Consider the following 24,078-nt stretch of genomic DNA (forward strand, 5'->3'; position numbering starts at 1 on the left):
AAGTGAAAGGGGGGGGGGGGGGGGGGGGGGATCTACAACAATGAATTCCTTAAAGACTTTAAACTTAATAATAATAAATAATCTAAAGACAAGAAATCTTTTGAGATTAGCATTTGTACTCAATCCAATGATTCATTGTTTTAGATCCTTTTTTGTCACCAATCTTTTTCAAAAATGGTTTGAAAGAAATTTTCATAAAACACTTAGTCAAAAAAATAAAATGCCACTTAACACAGTGGTCAGTTAAAAGCTTAAATGGTGGTGAGTATGATTTTCACAGCAATCAAGACAGGAGTATATATACTACCCGTCCCCTGAGGGGGAGGATGCTCCCCAGGGGGGCGGAGGGGTAGGGGAGTGAGGATATAGGGTCAGGGTGGTGGTAGCCGCTCGGGATCACCGTGTTGGTCGCTACCTTTGGAAACACGCAATAAGATGCCTGTGGGTAAAAGTAAGAATAAATATCACAGACCTCATCATATTCCATAGCATCTGTATACTGAAACCTGTCCAAATCGACCAATTTTGTAGTGAAATGTGTACACTAAAACCTGTCTAAGCTAACCACTTAGTAGTGAAATGTGTACACTGAAACCTGTCTAAATCGGCCACTTAGTAGTGAAATGTGTACACTAAAACCTGTCTAAGCTAACCACTTAGTAGTGAAATGTGTACACTGAAACCTGTCTTAATTGACCACTTAGTAGTGAAATGTGTACACTAAAACCTGTCTAAATCGACCACTTAGTGAAATGTGTACACAAAAACCTGTCTTAATTGACCACTTAGTAGTGAAATGTGTACACTAAAACCTGTCTAAATCGACCACTTAGTGAAATGTGTACACAAAAACCTGTCTAAATTGACCACTTAGTAGTGAAATGTGTACACTAAAACCTGTCCAAGCTGACCACTTACTAGTGAAATGTGTACACTGAAACCTGTCCAAATCGACCACTTAGTAGTGACATGTGTACACTAAAACCTGTCCAAGCTAACCACTTACTAGTGAAATGTGTACACTGAAACCTGTCTAAGCTAACCACTTAGTAGTGAAATGTGTACACTGAAACCTGTCCAAATCGACCACTTAGTAGTGACATGTGTACACTAAAACCTGTCCAAGCTAACCACTTACTAGTGAAATGTGTACACTAAAACCTGTCCAAATCGACCAATTTTGTAGTGAAATGTGTACACTAAAACCTGTCTAAGCTAACCACTTAGTAGTGAAATGTGTACACTGAAACCTGTCTAAATTGACCACTTAGTAGTGAAATGTGTACACTAAAACCTGTCTAAGCTAACCACTTAGTAGTGAAATGTGTACACTGAAACCTGTCTTAATTGACCACTTAGTAGTGAAATGTGTACACTAAAACCTGTCTAAATCGACCACTTAGTGAAATGTGTACACAAAAACCTGTCTTAATTGACCACTTAGTAGTGAAATGTGTACACTAAAACCTGTCTAAATCGACCACTTAGTGAAATGTGTACACAAAAACCTGTCTAAATTGACCACTTAGTAGTGAAATGTGTACACTAAAACCTGTCCAAGCTGACCACTTACTAGTGAAATGTGTACATTGAAACCTGTCTAAATCGACCACTAAGTAGTGAAATGTGTACACTAAAACCTGTCCAAGCTGACCACTTAGTAGTGAAATGTGTACAATAAAACCTGTCTAAATCGACCACTTAGTAGTGAAATGTGTACACTAAAACCTGTTTAAATTGACCACTTAGTAGTGAAATGTGTACACTAAAACCTGTCTAAATCGACCACTTAGTGAAATGTGTACATAAAAACCTGTCTAAATTGACCACTTAGTAGTGAAATGTGTACACTAAAACCTGTCCAAGCTGACCACTTACTAGTGAAATGTGTACATTGAAACCTGTCTAAATCGGCCACTTAGTAGTGAAATGTGAACACTAAAACCTGTCTAAATCGACCACTAAGTAGTGAAATGTGTACACTAAAACCTGTCTAAGCAGATCACTTAATAGTGAAATGTGTACACTAAAACCTGTCTAAATCGACCACTTTGTAGTGAAATGTGTACACTAAAACCTGTCTAAGCAGATCACTTAATAGTGAAATGTGTACACTAAAACCTGTCTAAATCGACCACTTTGTAGTGAAATGTGTACACTAAAACCTGTCTAAGCAGATCACTTAATAGTGAAATGTGTACACTAAAACCTGTCCAAGTTGACCAATTAGTAGTGAAATGTGTACACTGAAACCTGTCCAAGCAGACCACTTAATAGTGAAATGTGTACACTAAAACCTGTCTAAATCGACCATTTTGTAGTGAAATGTGTACACTAAAACCTGTCCATGCTAACCACTTACTAGAAAACTGTACACTAGAATCTGTCAAAATTGACTGCTTACTAGAAAAATGTGTACACTAAACTAACCACTACCATGTTATAAAGTTATACCCATCAACTCACCACTATACCATGTTATCAAGTTACCCATCAACTCACCACTATACCATGTTATAAAGTTACCCATCAACTCACCACTATACCTTGTTATAAAGTTACCCATCAACTCACCACTATACCATGTTATCAAGTTACCCATCAACTCACCACTATACCTTGTTATAAAGTTACCCATCAACTCACCACTATACCATGTTATAAAGTTACCCATCAACTCACCATTATACCTTGTTATAAAGTTACCCATCAACTCACCACTATACCTTGTTATAAAGTTACCCATCAACTCACCACTATACCTTGTTATAAAGTTACCCATCAACTCACCACTATACCTTGTTATAAAGTTACCCATCAACTCACCACTATACCTTGTTATAAAGTTACCCATCAACTCACCACTATACCTTGTTATAAAGTTACCCATCAACTCACCACTATACCTTGTTATAAAGTTACCCATCAACTCACCACTATACCTTGTTATAAAGTTACCCATCAACTCACCACTATACCTTGTTATAAAGTTACCCATCAACTCACCACTATACCATGTTATCAAGTTACCCATCAACTCACCACTACCTTGTTATAAAGTTACCCATCAACTCACCACTACCTTGTTATAAAGTTACCCATCAACTCACCACTATACCATGTTATAAAGTTACCCATCAACTCACCACTATACCTTGTTATAAAGTTACCCATCAACTCACCACTACCTTGTTATCAAGTTACCCATCAACTCACCACTACCTTGTTATAAAGTTACCCATCAACTCACCACTATACCATGTTATAAAGTTACCCATCAACTCACCACTATACCATGTTATAAAGTTACCCATCAACTCACCACTACCTTGTTATAAAGTTACCCATCAACTCACCACTTCCTTGTTATAAAGTTACCCATCAACTCACCACTACCTTGTTATAAAGTTACCCATCAACTCACCACTATACCATGTTATAAAGTTACCCATCAACTCACCACTATACCTTGTTATAAAGTTACCCATCAACTCACCACTATACCTTGTTATAAAGTTACCCATCAACTCACCACTATACCTTGTTATAAAGTTACCCATCAACTCACCACTATACCTTGTTATAAAGTTACCCATCAACTCACCACTATACCTTGTTATAAAGTTACCCATCAACTCACCACTACCTTGTTATAAAGTTACCCATCAACTCACCACTATACCTTGTTATAAAGTTACCCATCAACTCACCACTATACCTTGTTATAAAGTTACCCATCAACTCAACACTACCTTATTATAAAGTTACCCATCAACTCACCACTATACCATGTTATCAAGTTACCCATCAACTCACCACTATACCTTGTTATAAAGTTACCCATCAACTCACCACTACCTTGTTATAAAGTTACCCATCAACTCACCACTATACCTTGTTATAAAGTTACCCATCAACTCACCACTATACCTTGTTATAAAGTTACCCATCAACTCAACACTACCTTATTATAAAGTTACCCATCAACTCACCACTATACCATGTTATCAAGTTACCCATCAACTCACCACTATACCTTGTTATAAAGTTACCCATCAACTCACCACTATACCTTGTTATAAAGTTACCCATCAACTCACCACTATACCTTGTTATAAAGTTACCCATCAACTCACCACTATACCTTGTTATAAAGTTACCCATCAACTCACCACTATACCTTGTTATAAAGTTACCCATCAACTCACCACTATACCATGTTATAAAGTTACCCATCAACTCACCACTATACCATGTTATCAAGTTACCCATCAACTCACCACTACCTTGTTATAAAGTTACCCATCAACTCACCACTATACCTTGTTATAAAGTTACCCATCAACTCACCACTATACCTTGTTATAAAGTTACCCATCAACTCACCACTATACCTTGTTATAAAGTTACCCATCAACTCACCACTACCATGTTATAAAGTTACCCATCAACTCACCACTATACCTTGTTATAAAGTTACCCATCAACTCACCACTACCATGTTATAAAGTTACCCATCAACTCACCACTATACCATGTTATAAAGTTACCCATCAACTCACCACTATACCGTGTTATAAAGTTACCCATCAACTCACCACTATACCTTGTTATAAAGTTACCCATCAACTCACCACTATACCTTGTTATAAAGTTACCCATCAACTCACCACTACCATGTTATAAAGTTACCCATCAACTCACCACTACCTTGTTATAAAGTTACCCATCAACTCACCACTACCTTGTTATAAAGTTACCCATCAACTCACCACTATACCTTGTTATAAAGTTACCCATCAACTCACCACTATACCTTGTTATAAAGTTACCCATCAACTCAACACTATACCTTGTTATAAAGTTACCCATCAACTCACCACTATACCTTGTTATCAAGTTACCCATCAACTCAACACTATACCTTGTTATAAAGTTACCCATCAACTCACCACTATACCTTGTTATCAAGTTACCCATCAACTCACCACTATACCTTGTTATAAAGTTACCCATCAACTCACCACTACCATGTTATAAAGTTACCCATCAACTCAACACTATACCTTGTTATAAAGTTACCCATCAACTCACCACTATACCTTGTTATAAAGTTACCCATCAACTCAACACTATACCTTGTTATAAAGTTACCCATCAACTCAACACTATACCTTGTTATAAAGTTACCCATCAACTCACCACTATACCTTGTTATCAAGTTACCCATCAACTCACCACTACCATGTTATAAAGTTACCCATCAACTCAACACTATACCTTGTTATAAAGTTACCCATCAACTCACCACTATACCTTGTTATCAAGTTACCCATCAACTCACCACTACCTTGTTATAAAGTTACCCATCAACTCAACACTATACCTTGTTATAAAGTTACCCATCAACTCACCACTACCTTGTTATAAAGTTACCCATCAACTCACCACTACCTTGTTATAAAGTTACCCATCAACTCACCACTACCTTGTTATAAAGTTACCCATCAACTCACCACTACCTTGTTATAAAGTTACCCATCAACTCACCACTACCTTGTTATAAAGTTACCCATCAACTCACCACTACCTTGTTATAAAGTTACCCATCAACTCACCACTACCTTGTTATAAAGTTACCCATCAACTCACCACTATACCATGTTATCAAGTTACCCATCAACTCACCACTATACCTTGTTATAAAGTTACCCATCAACTCACCACTATACCATGTTATCAAGTTACCCATCAACTCACCACTATACCTTGTTATAAGTTACCCATCAACTCACCACTATACCACGTTATAAAGTTACCCATCAACTCACCACTATACCACGTTATAAAGTTACCCATCAACTCACCACTATACCTTGTTATAAAGTTACCCATCAACTCACCACTATACCTTGTTATAAAGTTACCCATCAACTCACCACTATACCATGTTATCAAGTTACCCATCAACTCACCACTATACCATGTTATAAAGTTACCCATCAACTCACCACTATACCATGTTATAAAGTTACCCATCAACTCACCACTACCTTGTTATCAAGTTACCCATCAACTCACCACTATACCTTGTTATAAAGTTACCCATCAACTCACCACTACCATGTTATAAAGTTACCCATCAACTCACCACTACCTTGTTATAAAGTTACCCATCAACTCACCACTACCTTGTTATAAAGTTACCCATCAACTCACCACTACCATGTTATAAAGTTACCCATCAACTCAACACTATACCATGTTATAAAGTTACCCATCAACTCACCACTACCTTGTTATAAAGTTACCCATCAACTCACCACTATACCTTGTTATAAAGTTACCCATCAACTCACCACTATACCTTGTTATAAAGTTACCCATCAACTCACCACTATACCATGTTATCAAGTTACCCATCAACTCACCACTATACCATGTTATCAAGTTACCCATCAACTCACCACTACCTTGTTATAAAGTTACCCATCAACTCACCACTTGTTAAGGAATCATGTCTATACTACACCAACACCTTAAGAAAAGCTGTTACAAATGTTTGTCCTTAACATGTTATTTATAAATAAAAATATTTTACATTCTATTTTTTACTGTCTGATGAAAATCTTATTATCCCTGGAAATGAATACTACACACGGTACATTCTATATAAACCTATTCCAAAAGTAATTCAAGTGGATGTGTGAAGATATACGATTTCAATGATTTTCATTTCAAATAAACCTAAATTAGTAATATGGTGACTGTTTAGTTTATTTACCTGCTTAAACATTCCTGTGAAACATTAGAATATTAGTAACAATAACCAAATTATAGCCCATTTTAAAACAAAACAGAAGAATATTCAGATTCTGGTGTACTGAAGCCTTTCCTTATAAATGTTCAAACATCCTTCACTTTGGATGATCAATATTCCAGTATTCTTACTTTGTGATCTAATATCACACAACAACATCAATAAGATACAGCGGGATATCATAAATTAAGTGATTACCAGAATAGTAAACATCTCCAATGCAACTGTTTATCTTTTTTAATCGTTGAATAGATATATTCCTTTACAAAGGAAATGAAGGAATTAGAAGTTTTTTTCTAGTTTAGAGTAACTTCCTTTGTCAATGTATAGTCCTCATTTGATGCTGTGTATTATAATTCCTGTATACTAACAGTGATTAAGTGTAAGTCTGCCAGTGTACATGTATATAAATCACAAGTCGGATCCAAGTCTGCCAGTGTATATAGATAACAAGACTGATCCAAGTATTTTTATTCCTATCTTACTATTTTAGGTCCTGAAATGCTCAAACTTGATTACATGCAGTTTAAGTTGTTATTTCATTTACATTTTCTTTCTTTTGAAAACTTTGACTTTTCTTCTTTTTAGTTACTTCCCATTTTGTTTGATTAAATTTCAAAGCAGATTAGATAGGTATACCCGGTAAAAACAGATAATCTCAAATCCCTTTCCTAACTTATCATATTTTTATGAAATAACCGAGTCAGGACTGTTTCATAACTGATTTGACATTACTTTCTGAATTGAATTTTTTTCAGAATAGACAAGCAAAGCATGTATATAGGTTTTGTGGGCTTTTTACATTACCTGTAACACATGTGTTAAACTTAAGGCTGTATGCTACCTTACATTTCTAATTTGTGTTAGAGTTATCTCCCCTCAGAATGAGATTTGATGTTATATGCTGCTTTACACATTATATCTGTAATATGTGTTGGACTAACCGGTATAAGGTATAAGTTACCTAATATTACACATTATATCTGTATCATGTGTTGGACTAACCGGTATAAGGTATAAGCTACCTAATATTACACATTATATCTATAATATGTGTTGGACTAACCGGTATAAGGTATAAGCTACCTAATATTACACATTATATCTGTATCATGTGTTGGACTAACCGGTATAAGGTATAAGTTACCTAATATTACACATTATATCTGTATCATGTGTTGGACTAACCGGTATAAGGTATAAGCTACCTAATATTACACATTATATCTATAATATGTGTTGGACTAACCGGTGTAAGGTATAAGCTACCTAATATTACACATTATATCTGTATCATGTGTTGGACTAACCGGTATAAGGTATAAGTTACCTAATATTACACATTATATCTGTATCATGTGTTGGACTAACCGGTATAAGGTATAAGCTACCTAATATTACACATTATATCTGTATCATGTGTTGGACTAACCGGTATAAGGTATAAGTTACCTAATATTACACATTATATCTGTATCATGTGTTGGACTAACCGGTATAAGGTATAAGCTACCTAATATTACACATTATATCTATAATATGTGTTGGACTAACCGGTATAAGGTATAAGTTACCTAATATAACACATTATATCTGTATCATGTGTTGGACTAACCGGTATAAGGTATAAGTTACCTAATATTACACATTATATCTGTATCATGTGTTGGACTAACCGGTATAAGGTATAAGTTACCTAATATTACACATTATATCTGTAATATGTGTTGGACTAACCGGTATAAGGTATAAGTTACCTAATATTACACATTATATCTATAATATGTGTTGGACTAACCGGTATAAGGTATAAGTTACCTAATATTACACATTATATCTATAATATGTGTTGGACTAACCGGTATACGGTATAAGTTATCTAATATTACACATTATATCTATAATATGTGTTGGACTAACCGGTATAAGGTATAAGTTACCTAATATTACACATTATATCTATAATATGTGTTGGACTAACCGGTATAAGGTATAAGTTACCTAATATTACACATTATATCTGTATCATGTGTTGGACTAACCGGTATAAGGTATAAGTTACCTAATATTACACATTATATCTGTATCATGTGTTGGACTAACTGGTATAAGGTATAAGTTACCTAATATTACACATTATATCTGTATCATGTGTTGGACTAACCGGTATACGGTATAAGTTATCTAATATTACACATTATATCTGTAATATGTGTTGGACTAACCGGTATAAGGTATAAGTTACCTAATATTACACATTATATCTGTATCATGTGTTGGACTAACCGGTATACGGTATAAGTTATCTAATATTACACATTATATCTGTAATATGTGTTGGACTAACCGGTATAAGGTATAAGTTACCTAATATTACACATTATATCTGTATCATGTGTTGGACTAACCGGTATAAGGTATAAGTTACCTAATATTACACATTATATCTGTAATATGTGTTGGACTAACCGGTATGAGGTATAAGTTACCTAATATTACACATTATATCTGTAATATGTGTTGGACTAACCGGTATAAGGTATAAGTTACCTAATATTACACATTATATCTGTAATATGTGTTGGACTAACCGGTATGAGGTATAAGTTACCTAATATTACACATTATATCTGTAATATGTGTTGGACTAACCGGTATAAGGTATAAGTTACCTAATATTACACATTATATCTGTAATATGTGTTGGACTAACCGGTATGAGGTATAAGTTACCTAATATTACACATTATATCTATAATATGTGTTGGACTAACCGGTATAAGGTATAAGTTACCTAATATAACACATTATATCTGTATCATGTGTTGGACTAACCGGTATAAGGTATAAGTTACCTAATATTACACATTATATCTGTATCATGTGTTGGACTAACTGGTATAAGGTATAAGTTACCTAATATTACACACCATATCTATAATATGTGTTGGACTAACCGGTATAAGGTATAAGTTACCTAATATAACACATTATATCTGTAATATGTGTTGGACTAACCGGTATAAGGTATAAGTTACCTAATATTACACATTATATCTGTAATATGTGTTGGACTAACCGGTATAAGGTATAAGTTACCTAATATAACACATTATATCTGTATCATGTGTTGGACTAACCGGTATACGGTATAAGCTACCTAATATTACACTTTATATCTGTATCATGTGTTGGACTAACCGGTATAAGTTACCTAATATTACACATTATATCTGTATCATGTGTTGGACTAACCGGTATGAGGTATAAGTTACCTAATATTACACATTATATCTGTATCATGTGTTGGACTAACCGGTATAAGGTATAAGCTACCTAATATTACACATTATATCTGTATCATGTGTTGGACTAACCGGTATAAGGTATAAGTTACCTAATATTACACATTATATCTGTATCATGTGTTGGACTAACCGGTATAAGGTATAAGTTACCTAATATTACACATTATATCTGTATCATGTGTTGGACTAACCGGTATGAGGTATAAGTTACCTAATATTACACATTATATCTGTATCATGTGTTGGACTAACCAGTATAAGGTATAAGCTACCTAATATTACACATTATATCTGTATCATGTGTTGGACTAACCGGTATAAGGTATAAGCTACCTAATATTACACATTATATCTGTATCATGTGTTGGACTAACCGGTATAAGGTATAAGCTACCTAATATTACACATTATATCTGTATCATGTGTTGGACTAACCGGTATAAGGTATAAGTTACCTAATATAACACACTATATCTATAATATGTGTTGGACTAACCGGTATAAGGTATAAGTTACCTAATATTACACATTATATCTGTATCATGTGTTGGACTAACCGGTATAAGGTATAAGTTACCTAATATTACACATTATATCTGTATCATGTGTTGGACTAACCGGTATAAGGTATAAGTTACCTAATATTACACATTATATCTATAATATGTGTTGGACTAACCGGTATAAGGTATAAGTTACCTAATATTACACATTATATCTGTATCATGTGTTGGACTAACCGGTATAAGGTATAAGTTACCTAATATTACACATTATATCTATAATATGTGTTGGACTAACCGGTATAAGGTATAAGTTACCTAATATAACACACTATATCTATAATATGTGTTGGACTAACCGGTATGAGGTATAAGTTACCTAATATTACACATTATATCTGTATCATGTGTTGGACTAACCGGTATAAGGTATAAGTTACCTAATATTACACATTATATCTATAATATGTGTTGGACTAACCGGTATAAGGTATAAGCTACCTAATATTACACATTATATCTGTATCATGTGTTGGACTAACCGGTATAAGGTATAAGTTACCTAATATTACACATTATATCTGTATCATGTGTTGGACTAACCGGTATAAGGTATAAGTTACCTAATATAACACATTATATCTGTATCATGTGTTGGACTAACCGGTATAAGGTATAAGCTACCTAATATTACACACCATATCTGTATCATGTGTTGGACTAACCGGTATAAGGTATAAGTTACCTAATATTACACATTATATCTGTATCATGTGTTGGACTAACTGGTATAAGGTATAAGTTACCTAATATTACACTTTATATCTGTATCATGTGTTGGACTAACCGGTATAAGGTATAAGTTACCTAATATTACACATTATATCTGTATCATGTGTTGGACTAACCGGTATAAGGTATAAGTTACCTAATATTACACATTATATCTATAATATGTGTTGGACTAACCGGTATAAGGTATAAGCTACCTAATATAACACATTATATCTGTATCATGTGTTGGACTAACCGGTATAAGGTATAAGTTACCTAATATTACACATTATATCGGTAATATGTGTTGGACTAACCGGTATAAGTTACCTAATATTACACATTATATCTATAATATGTGTTGGACTAACCGGTATAAGGTATAAGTTACCTAATATTACACATTATATCTGTATCATGTGTTGGACTAACCGGTATAAGGTATAAGTTACCTAATATTACACATTATATCTGTATCAGGTGTTGGACTAACCGGTATAAGGTATAAGTTACCTAATATAACACATTATATCTGTATCATGTGTTGGACTAACCGGTATAAGGTATAAGTTACCTAATATTACACATTATATCTGTAATATGTGTTGGACTAACCGGTATAAGGTATAAGTTACCTAATATTACACATTATATCTGTATCATGTGTTGGACTAACCGGTATAAGGTATAAGTTACCTAATATAACACATTATATCTGTAATATGTGTTGGACTAACCGGTATAAGGTATAAGTTACCTAATATTACACATTATATCTGTAATATGTGTTGGACTAACCGGTATAAGTTACCTAATATTACACATTATATCTGTAATATGTGTTGGACTAACCGGTATAAGTTACCTAATATTACACATTATATCTATAATATGTGTTGGACTAACCGGTATAAGGTATAAGCTACCTAATATTACACATTATATCTGTTATATGTGTTGGACTAACCGGTATAAGGTATAAGTTACCTAATATTACACATTATATCTGTATCATGTGTTGGACTAACCGGTATACGGTATAAGTTACCTAATATAACACATTATATCTGTATCATGTGTTGGACTAACCGGTATAAGGTATAAGTTACCTAATATTACACATTATATCTGTATCATGTGTTGGACTAACCGGTATAAGGTATAAGTTACCTAATATTATACATTATATCTGTAATATGTGTTGGACTAACCGGTATAAGGTATAAGCTACCTAATATTACACATTATATCTGTATCATGTGTTGGACTAACCGGTATAAGGTATAAGTTACCTAATATTATACATTATATCTGTAATATGTGTTGGACTAACCGGTATACGGTATAAGCTACCTAATATTACACACCATATCTGTAATATGTGTTGGACTAACCGGTATAAGGTATAAGTTACCTAATATTACACATTATATCTGTATCATGTGTTGGACTAACCGGTATAAGGTATAAGTTACCTAATATAACACATTATATCTGTATCATGTGTTGGACTAACCGGTATAAGGTATAAGTTACCTAATATTACACATTATATCTGTATCATGTGTTGGACTAACCGGTATAAGGTATAAGCTACCTAATATTACACATTATATCTATAATATGTGTTGGACTAACCGGTATAAGGTATAAGTTACCTAATATTACACATTATATCTGTATCATGTGTTGGACTAACCGGTATAAGGTATAAGCTACCTAATATTACACATTATATCTGTAATATGTGTTGGACTAACCAGTATAAGTTACCTAATATTACACATTATATCTGTATCATGTGTTGGACTAACCGGTAAAAGGTATAAGTTACCTAATATCACACATTATATCTGTAATATGTGTTGGACTAACCGGTATAAGGTATAAGCTACCTAATATTACACATTATATCTGTAATATGTGTTGGACTAACCGGTATAAGGTATAAGCTACCTAATATTACACATTATATCTGTATCATGTGTTGGACTAACCGGTATAAGGTATAAGTTACCTAATATAACACATTATATCTGTATCATGTGTTGGACTAACCGGTATAAGGTATAAGCTACCTAATATTACACATTATATCTGTATCATGTGTTGGACTAACCGGTATACGGTATAAGTTACCTAATATTACACATTATATCAGTAATATGTGTTGGACTAACCGGTATAAGGTATAAGCTACCTAATATTACACATTATATCTGTATCATGTGTTGGACTAACCGGTATAAGGTATAAGTTACCTAATATTACACATTATATCTGTATCATGTGTCGGACTAACCGGTATAAGGTATAAGTTACCTAATATTACACATTATATCTGTATCATGTGTTGGACTAACCGGTATAAGGTATAAGTTACCTAATATTACACATTATATCTATAATATGTGTTGGACTAACCGGTATAAGGTATAAGCTACCTAATATTACACATTATATCTATAATATGTGTTGGACTAACTGGTATAAGGTATAAGTTACCTAATATTACACATTATATCTGTAATATGTGTTGGACTAACCGGTATAAGGTATAAGTTACCTAATATTACACATTATATCTGTATCATGTGTTGGACTAACCGGTATAAGGTATAAGCTACCTAATATTACACATTATATCTGTATCATGTGTTGGACTAACCGGTATAAGGTATAAGTTACCTAATATTACACATTATATCTGTATCATGTGTTGGACTAACCGGTATAAGGTATAAGTTACCTAATATTACACATTATATCTGTATCATGTGTTGGACTAACCGGTATAAGGTATAAGTTACCTAATATTACACATTATATCTGTATCATGTGTTGGACTAACCGGTATAAGGTATAAGTTACCTAATATTACACATTATATCTGTATCATGTGTTGGACTAACCGGTATAAGGTATAAGCTACCTAATATTACACATTATATCTGTAATATGTGTTGGACTAACCGGTATAAGGTATAAGTTACCTAATATAACACATTATATCTGTAATATGTGTTGGACTAACCGGTATAAGGTATAAGTTACCTAATATTACACATTATATCTGTAATATGTGTTGGACTAACCGGTATAAGGTATAAGTTACCTAATATTACACATTATATCTGTAATATGTGTTGGACTAACCGGTATAAGGTATAAGTTATCTAATATTACACATTATATCTGTAATATGTGTTGGACTAACCGGTATAAGGTATAAGCTACCTAATATTACACATTATATCTGTATCAGGTGTTGGACTAACCGGTATAAGGTATAAGTTACCTAATATAACACATTATATCTGTATCAGGTGTTGGACTAACCGGTATAAGTTACCTAATATTACACATTATATCTGTATCAGGTGTTGGACTAACCGGTATAAGGTATAAGTTACCTAATATTACACATTATATCTGTATCAGGTGTTGGACTAACCGGTATAAGTTACCTAATATTACACATTATATCTGTATCAGGTGTTGGACTAACCGGTATAAGGTATAAGTTACCTAATATTACACTTTATATCTGTATCATGTGTTGGACTAACCGGTATAAGGTATAAGCTACCTAATATTACACATTATATCTGTAATATGTGTTGGACTAACCGGTATAAGGTATAAGTTACCTAATATTACACATTATATCTGTATCAGGTGTCGGACTAACCGGTATAAGGTATAAGCTACCTAATATTACACATTATATCTGTAATATGTGTTGGACTAACCGGTATAAGGTATAAGTTACCTAATATTACACATTATATCTGTAATATGTGTTGGACTAACCGGTATAAGGTATAAATTACCTAATATTACACATTATATCTGTATCAGGTGTCGGACTAACCGGTATAAGGTATAAGCTACCTAATATTACACATTATATCTGTAATATGTGTTGGACTAACCGGTATAAGGTATAAGTTACCTAATATTACACATTATATCTGTAATATGTGTTGGACTAACCGGTATAAGGTATAAGTTACCTAATATTACACATTATATCTGTATCATGTGTTGGACTAACCGGTATAAGGTATAAGCTACCTAATATTACACATTATATCTGTATCATGTGTTGGACTAACCGGTATAAGGTATAAGCTACCTAATATTACACATTATATCTGTAATATGTGTTGGACTAACCGGTATAAGGTATAAGCTACCTAATATTACACATTATATCTATTATCTCCCCTCACAATGTACTTTCCTTTCATACATGTAACCTGTGTCAGATTTAAGATCATATACTAGCTATCTGTGATTTTAACAATTCAGATTTCTACAAAATATATTTCAAGCACAATTAAGTCCTAAATATTTGGTCCCTGATTTGGGTAAAATCGATTTAAATAGAAATGTAAAACATTTGACTGACCGTGACTCGCTTCATGTCCAGCTGTTTGAGCTGCTGCATGTGTCGGAGGACAATCTGTTTGTAGTACTGTTCCTGGGTGATAGGGTTGCCATCCAGAGTGATTTCAGACAGGCTGTTGGAGTCCCCAAGACAGGCAATATCCTCGAAACTGTAAACAGAATATATAGTGGTTATATTCCTGAATTATGTAACAGAACATCTTAACTAACTGAGCCAACCAGAGATTAACAATTTGTAACAGAACAAAACAGAATGACCAAGATGAAAAGTTCATTCAAGAAAATTGATTTGGAAATATCTACAAAAACAAGGTTTTCAAAAGTGGCTTATATGACAAACCCACATGAGCTAAAATTAGAAATTATCAAGCACATTGTTGTTTTTTTTGTTTGGTTTTTTTACAGTACATCAGAAATCAGATTTTATAAACACAAACTTCATGGTATCACCATTTAATATTTTAGAGCAGGACTTGTCATAGAAAACAATATACAGAAACTACAATTAACACCCAACCACAGGACTTATCATAGAAAACTACAATTAACACCCACCCACAGGACTTGTCATAGAAAACAATATACAGAAACTACAATTAACACCCACCCACAGGACTTGTCATAGAAAACTACAATTAACACCCACCCACAGGACATGTCATAGAAAACTACAATTAACACCCACCCACAGGACATGTCATCGAAAACTACAATTAACACCCACCCACAGGACATGTCATAGAAAACAATATACAGAAACTACAATTAACACCCACCCACAGGACTTGTCAGAAAACTACAATTAACACCCATCCACAGGACATGTCATAGAAAACTACAATTAACACCCATCCACAGGACTTGTCATAGAAAACTACAATTAACACCCACCCACAGGACTTGTCATAGAAAACTACAATTAACACCCACCCACAGAACTTGTCACAGAAAACAATATACAGAAACTACAATTAACACCCACCCACAGGACTTGTCATAGAAAACAATATACAGAAACTACAATTAACACCCACTCACAGGACTTGTCATAGAAAACTACAATTAACACCCACCCACAGGACTTGTCATAGAAAACTACAATTAACACCCACCCACAGGACATGTCATAGAAAACTACAATTAACACCCATCCACAGGACTTGTGATAGAAAACAATATACAGAAACTACAATTAACACCCACCCACAGGACTTGTCATAGAAAACTATAATTAACACCCACCCACAGGACTTGTCATAGAAAACTACAATTAACACCCACCCACAGGACTTGTCATAGAAAACAATATACAGAAACTACAATTAACACCCAACCACAGGACTTGTCATAGAAAACAATATACAGAAACTACAATTAACACCCACCCACAGGACTTGTCATAGAAAACAATATACAGAAACTACAATTAACACCCACCCACAGGACTTGTCATAGAAAACAATATACAGAAACTTCAATTAACACCCACCCACAGGACTTGTCAGAAAACTACAATTAACACCCACCCACAGGACTTATCATAGAAAACTACAATTAACACCCATCCACAGGACATGTCATAGAAAACTACAATTAACACCCACCCACAGGACTTATCATAGAAAACTACAATTAACACCCATCCACAGGACTTGTCATAGAAAACTACAATTAACACCCACCCACAGGACTTGTCAGAAAACTACAATTAACACCCACCCACAGGACTTGTCAGAAAACTACAATTAACACCCATCCACAGGACTTGTCATAGAAAACTACAATTAACACCCACCCACAGGACTTGTCATAGAAAACAATATACAGAAACTACAATTAACACCCACCCACAGGACATGTCATAGAAAACAATATACAGAAACTACAATTAACACCCACCCACAGGACTTATCATAGAAAACTACAATTAACACCCACCAAAAGGACTTGTCATAGAAAACAACATACAGAAACTACAATTAACACCCACCCACAGGACTTGTCATAGAAAACTACAATTAACACCCACCCACAGGACTTGTCATAGAAAACAATATACAGAAACTACAATTAACACCCACCCACAGGACATGTCATAGAAAACTACAATTAACACCCACCCACAGGACTTGTCATAGAAAACAATATACAGAAACTACAATTAACACCCACCCACAGGACTTGTCATAGAAAACTACAATTAACACCCACCCACAGGACTTGTCATAGAAAACAATATACAGAAACTACAATTAACACCCACCCACAGGACATGTCATAGAAAACTACAATTAACACCCACCCACAGGACTTGTCATAGAAAACAATATACAGAAACTACAATTAACACCCAACCACAGGACTTGTCATAGAAAACTACAATTAACACCCATCCACAGGACATGTCATAGAAAACTACAATTAACACCCACCCACAGGACATGTCATCGAAAACTACAATTAACACCCACCCACAGGACTTGTCATAGAACACAATATACAAGACCTAATATTACTGCAATCAGAATCCACTTAAAGTCTATCAATGCGGAAATTGGTAAAATAGATTTACCGTGAAAAATGTACATTCCCAGTAACTTACTATTCGGAGGAGCGACAGTCCTTTAGTCTGTGGCGATATTTTCTGTAGTGCCACATAATTCTCCTTTATTATAAGTCCAGTACAAGGAAATGCTACAGATATTCTGACACTCAAAACATTGTCAAATTCTCTAAAACTGTGTCATTATGTACAATAAAACAGTTTGGAGTTGCTGCTATCGATACATTGTATGGCTCCAATATGCTGGTTTTGTTGTCCAGTAGATATGGTCAAAATCAGTGTAAAAAAATTCAAGCAAATTCGTAAAAAAAAATTTGACTTGAAAGTTGTTTTCAGAAAACCTTTCAACAGTGTTGGCCGTCTGCTCCGATGTCACACAAAACAGTGATCTTATGTTGATGTTTTATCATAAAATTATTCACATCAAAATTTCAACTGTATATATAAAACACACTTGAACCCACTCCAAAGAGGTGAAACATTATGCTGTTTGATAGTAAAAAGGACACTAGAAATCCCATTATTCACGCTTGTCTATGAATATTCTACAAATAAAATGTTAAAAAATTTATGAAAACGTTTTTCTCTGCAGCATGCCTTCAGCAAGAGCTCCTATTTAGAATACAACCTTTTGAAACACTGTTTTTCTGAAAGGTCTAGTTGTGTATCTCAATACCATCTAACATATCTCCATATCTTAATTGAATGGTACATGTTGATAAATTCACTTAGCATTTTCAAGTCAGGAACGTAATCCTATACACGTAATATATGCATTTCCCTCAAACGGCAGAATTAACAGGCAAAATGTTGTACATTGTATGTGAATTACAATCAGACATATTTCCTCTTATTTTGAAGTGTTTAAATTTGCTTCAAGATTATTTGTACAAATGTTTAAGTCAGAGTCTTATCACTGAAAGATTACTTAATTCCACACAATGATGTCATACTCGGCGGTGGTTATAATGACAGGCGATCGATCTGTCACTTTCCAAGTCAATACATAGATATATATCCACCATCCAACTGACTATTTTCCACAGATAGAAAGATATGCTGTATTTTTCAAAGATTCAAAGTTTTCTGAAGTTGTAGCACTGGTTTCATGTTCTCCAATACTGATTAAATGTTGAAGATTAAAGGTTGGATGAATGTGCAGTGTCACAATATTCCTTTTCGTGTAAAAAAAATCATCAGACACCGTCACTTAATCCACTGATCAAATGTTAAACAGAAAGTTGTACCTCGCCAGTGATTAATTTACCTGGTGGACTGGCTTAAATAAAATCAGTCTGAAATACATCGTTTTAAATATTTTATACAGGATTTTAAAAGCACATTTCGATCCGTGATGTCATGTTATCAAGTTCCTCGACAGTTTTCCTTGATCCCCCTCAAACATTGTTGGACATGTAAATCCTCCGTGACTGAGCAACTTGACAGAGGGGCACTTGTTTTATGAATAAGATCTGTCTGAAAACTTCTTATGTTGGCTTTGAATGTTTTAAAAGAAGAACACATTACAAATTTAATGAAATGTTTCCTTGTGCGTCTCCTTCCTGCTAGTCCAAGGTGACATCTATAACACGCCCTGTAGTGCGTGTGATAATTCTAGCTGTTTTACTTAAATGATCTCGAGAAAATCACATAATTTGTAACAATTATGAAAAACAACTGACGCCCATTATTTCACCATAACTTCCAGAAGGTGTTACAAGCTCCGAATCAAAAAAAAAAAAAATTCTTTCAAGTTTTCAATTTCACAAAAACAAATAAGAAGGCATGACATCCACAATTTTGTTTAGAACTTCCGCCTTCTGTTGCCAATGAAGCAATTCACATCAATTACATTGATCCAAACACCTTATAATTGATGTCTGTAAGTCTTATGAAGAGCACAAAAACAATTTGTATCCAAAGAGAAATATAAACAGATTTCAACACATTTTATCCAAGAACTTGACACATCAATTATTATATCCAAAGGCTGGTGGTCACAGATAAATTAGAGGGAATCAAAAATGACCACAACATCCAATTCAAGTGACCACAACATCCAATTCAAGTGACCACAACATCCAATTCAGTGTCAAAATCAATGGAGAACAGCTAGACACCCGTGCTGATTGTCATGGAGTCTTTCCCTAGTGGAAGGTTAATATCCCTGTCATGGAGTCTTTCTCTAGTGGAAGGTTAATATCCCTGTAAACTGTTGTCCTCAATACTCTCACGCTGGATTAATTACGAATGTCCAACGATAAAACTTTTCAATCACCCTTTCAGTAAATAATATGGAGAGTTTCAACCTTCACTTCAATCAACATAAAGATCCTATTCACAACTACTGTCATACTTGCTGGTATTTCATCGGTCTTATCTGACAGCCCCATTCAGATATCCTTGATACACTCGAAAAGTTTAAAAATATATCTTTAAACTATTTTAAGCTTCTAGATCACTTTCCTAAACGATTTTCCACTTCAACTTTTTCCAAGTTTCAAGTCGAACTCTGATTAACTGTCTATGATCTCGCGTTTTATCACGAGTATATTTAAAAAGTCCATCTTGTTTTTATTAAGAATTTCTATTTAAGTAAATAGTCGACACGCGGCAGGTGACCCGCAGAGTTGTTGACACTACAGATGACAAGTGTCCAGTAGAGACACAAAGTGTCTGGTTTTAGTCCCCACACCAGTAGAGACACACTCTAAATTCTGGTTTTAGTCCCCACGCCAGTAGAGACACAAAGTGTCTGGTTTTAGTCCCCACGCCAGTAGAGACACAAAGTGTCTGGTTTTAGTCCCCCCGCCAGTAGAGACACAAAGTGTCTGGTTTTAGTCCCCACGCCAGTAGAGACACAAAGTGTCTGGTTTTAGTCCCCACGCCAGTAGAGACACAAAGTGTCTGGTTTTAGTCCCCACACCAGTAGAGACACAAAGTGTCTGGTTTTAGTCCCCACACCAGTAGAGACACAAAGTGTCTGATTTTAGTCCCCACACCAGTAGAGACACAAAGTATCTGGTTTTAGTCCCCACACCAGTAGAGACACAAAGTGTCTGGTTTTAGTCCCCACACCAGTAGAGACACAAAGTATCTGGTTTTAGTCCCCACACCAGTAGAGACACAAAGTGTCTGGTTTTAGTCCCCATACCAGTAGAGACACAAAGTATCTGGTTTTAGTCCCCACACCAGTAGAGACACAAAGTGTCTGGTTTTAGTCCCACGCCAGTAGAGACACAAAGTGTCTGGTTTTAGTCCCCACACCAGTAGAGACACAAAGTGTCTGGTTTTAGTCCCCACACCAGTAGAGACACAAAGTATCTGGTTTTAGTCCCCACACCAGTACAGACACAAAGTGTCTGGTTTTAGTCCCACACCAGTAGAGACAACACAGTGTCTGGTTTTAGTCCCCACAGCCAGTAGAGACACAAAGTGTCCTGGTTTTAGTCCCCACACCCAGTAGAGACACAAGTATCTGTTTTAGTCCCCACAACCAGTAGAGACACAAAGTGTCTGGTTTTAGTCCTCAAACCAGTAGAGACACAAAGTGTCTGGTTTTTAGTCCCACACCAGTAGAGACACAAAGTGTCTGGTTTTTAGTCCCCACACCAGTAGAGACACAAAGTGTCTGGGTTTTAGTCCCCACACCAGTAGAGACACAAAGTGTCTGGTTTTAGTCCCTACACCAGTAGAGACACAAAGTGTCTGGTTTTAGTCCCCTACACCAGTAGAGACACAAAGTGTCTGGTTTTAGTCCCTACACCAGTAGAGACACACTCTAAATTCTGGTTTTAGTCCCCACATTGACACAGTACATTTGGCTGTTTACAATAGTCTGGACAAACATTATACAGGTCTTTCAATAGCAGTGTTAAAGTCCATCTTATAAAGTAAGAGAGAATGTGTGGCCTGACATCCATTAATACTCTTTGCAGCTAAAGTTGCAATTTGTTTCTTGGTAGTTAAATTTACCCAATAGTCCCTTCACTATCTATGATTTGCACATTTCCTTAAAAGCCGCAATGCATGTCAATTTAACTTCAGAATGTAAAAGCTATTTCAAAAATATGTCCTAACATTATTAAAGTACCGGTAGTTTAAATATCATAATGAAATTCTAAACTAATCATGTGTTTATTATGAATTTAATGTATTATAAATCATTAACTTAATTACATTCAACCATACAGTTACCTCTACATACATTTCATTTTTACCTAAAAAATAGACCGAGTACATTTGGAAGGCTGGTAAATTACTTCAAAAATCCTATACACAGTGCATAATGATTTTCCAACAAAAAACCCATCATTCTTGGCGTTGTAATCGTCGCTGTACACCATTATATATGATGTGTACTTACAGCGATCCAATATATTTCAGTTTGAAAAGAAGGTAAGTAAATGAGATAAACATTAAATATTTTGAAAGTAAAGAATTCCAAATGGCACTTATCATACTTTTATGAGGTTCATATGAAATTATAATAACCTCTCTTCATAGCCCTGATATTAACCTATCAATCTTATCACATGAATTACAGAGATTGAAGTGCATACTTTTAATCTACCAATTAATGGACGTCAGAACCATGATAAAAACATGGAAAATTACTTTGAGATATGAATATTTATCATCAAAAAGTTCAAAATTTAAAGTTTGAATTTTTTTTTTTCAATTTAGATGAATTAATGACTGTCCTGACTTTTCATTGAATCTGAATTCAAATTATGTGTGCTTGAGAAATGAAATGAGGAATCTTTTACTGAGTATTCAACACAGATCAATCTGTCTTCAATGTACATTCTGTACATCAAAATCTCTTAAATACTTCCATCTATTATCATACAGAAATACAATCATTTCACCTGTGTCACAAGCAGTAGTACTACTGATGAATTCAGATCTAGGTTAAAACTAAAGCATATTTGAGAAACATAATTATATGATTAACCCAACTCTGAGAACCTCAATGTAGATAAATAAATAAATAAATAAATAACCGAAGTCCCCAATGCAGAACTGTCATTGGCTGAGAAATGGACTTTAATACAAAGCCTAACCCAAAACACTGGCCCCCAATAACATTCAGTTCATAATATATCCAAAATTTTGAATCATTAAACTTTTTTTGTTATTTTACTCTACAAAGTGAATTTGAAAGTTGAAATGAACACAATGTAAAAATTCATGATATACTTCATTGATCAAGGAAAAGACCAAAATATAAACATAAAGCCAAATGAAATCGTGATGAACGAACAGAACAAATTTTACAATCTATAGGATGAAATATTCTCCTCTTTACCCGAGATTTAAGAACATTGATATCTTACCTTATAATTAACAGGTGTAAAATTTACCTTGAAGTTAGGTCAACTCAGTCCCTTCAACTTCTGGTTAAACAGCTAAAATGATACTCAATGTATCTCGACATGTATAGGTTAGATACATATGTCCCTTCTTATATAAAACTTTCCTTTCTTAATCCACGCTTCTTATATCCAGTACATTTCTGTACACAAATACATTATATATAAGAGATAGCACAGGAAGATATAAGACAAAAATACCTAAACAATAACATCATATCTGGGAGACACACAACAGACACAATCGCCATATCCGAGGAACAGCAAAATGGATACGACAGGACGAGTGAAAACTGTTTCATATCTACTAATTTATATTTAC

General features: G+C 34.4%; 1 protein-coding gene across 6 annotated transcripts in view; it reads right to left on the reverse strand.

Moving 5' to 3' along the window:
• Window positions 1-24,078, reverse strand: part of LOC117334475 (leucine-rich repeat-containing protein 49-like) — a 129,064-nt gene that overhangs the window by 32,592 nt on the left and 72,394 nt on the right. For all 6 annotated transcript variants that reach the window (XM_033894122.1, XM_033894121.1, XM_033894120.1 and 3 more), the window contains one exon: window positions 15,820-15,967. In XM_033894122.1, the coding sequence (XP_033750013.1) occupies window positions 15,820-15,967 (148 nt within the window). The remainder of the gene's footprint in view (window positions 1-15,819; window positions 15,968-24,078) is intronic.

Source organism: Pecten maximus, chromosome 9 (genome assembly GCF_902652985.1).
Source record: "Pecten maximus chromosome 9, xPecMax1.1, whole genome shotgun sequence".
NCBI classification, from domain to species: Eukaryota; Metazoa; Mollusca; class Bivalvia; order Pectinida; family Pectinidae; genus Pecten; species Pecten maximus.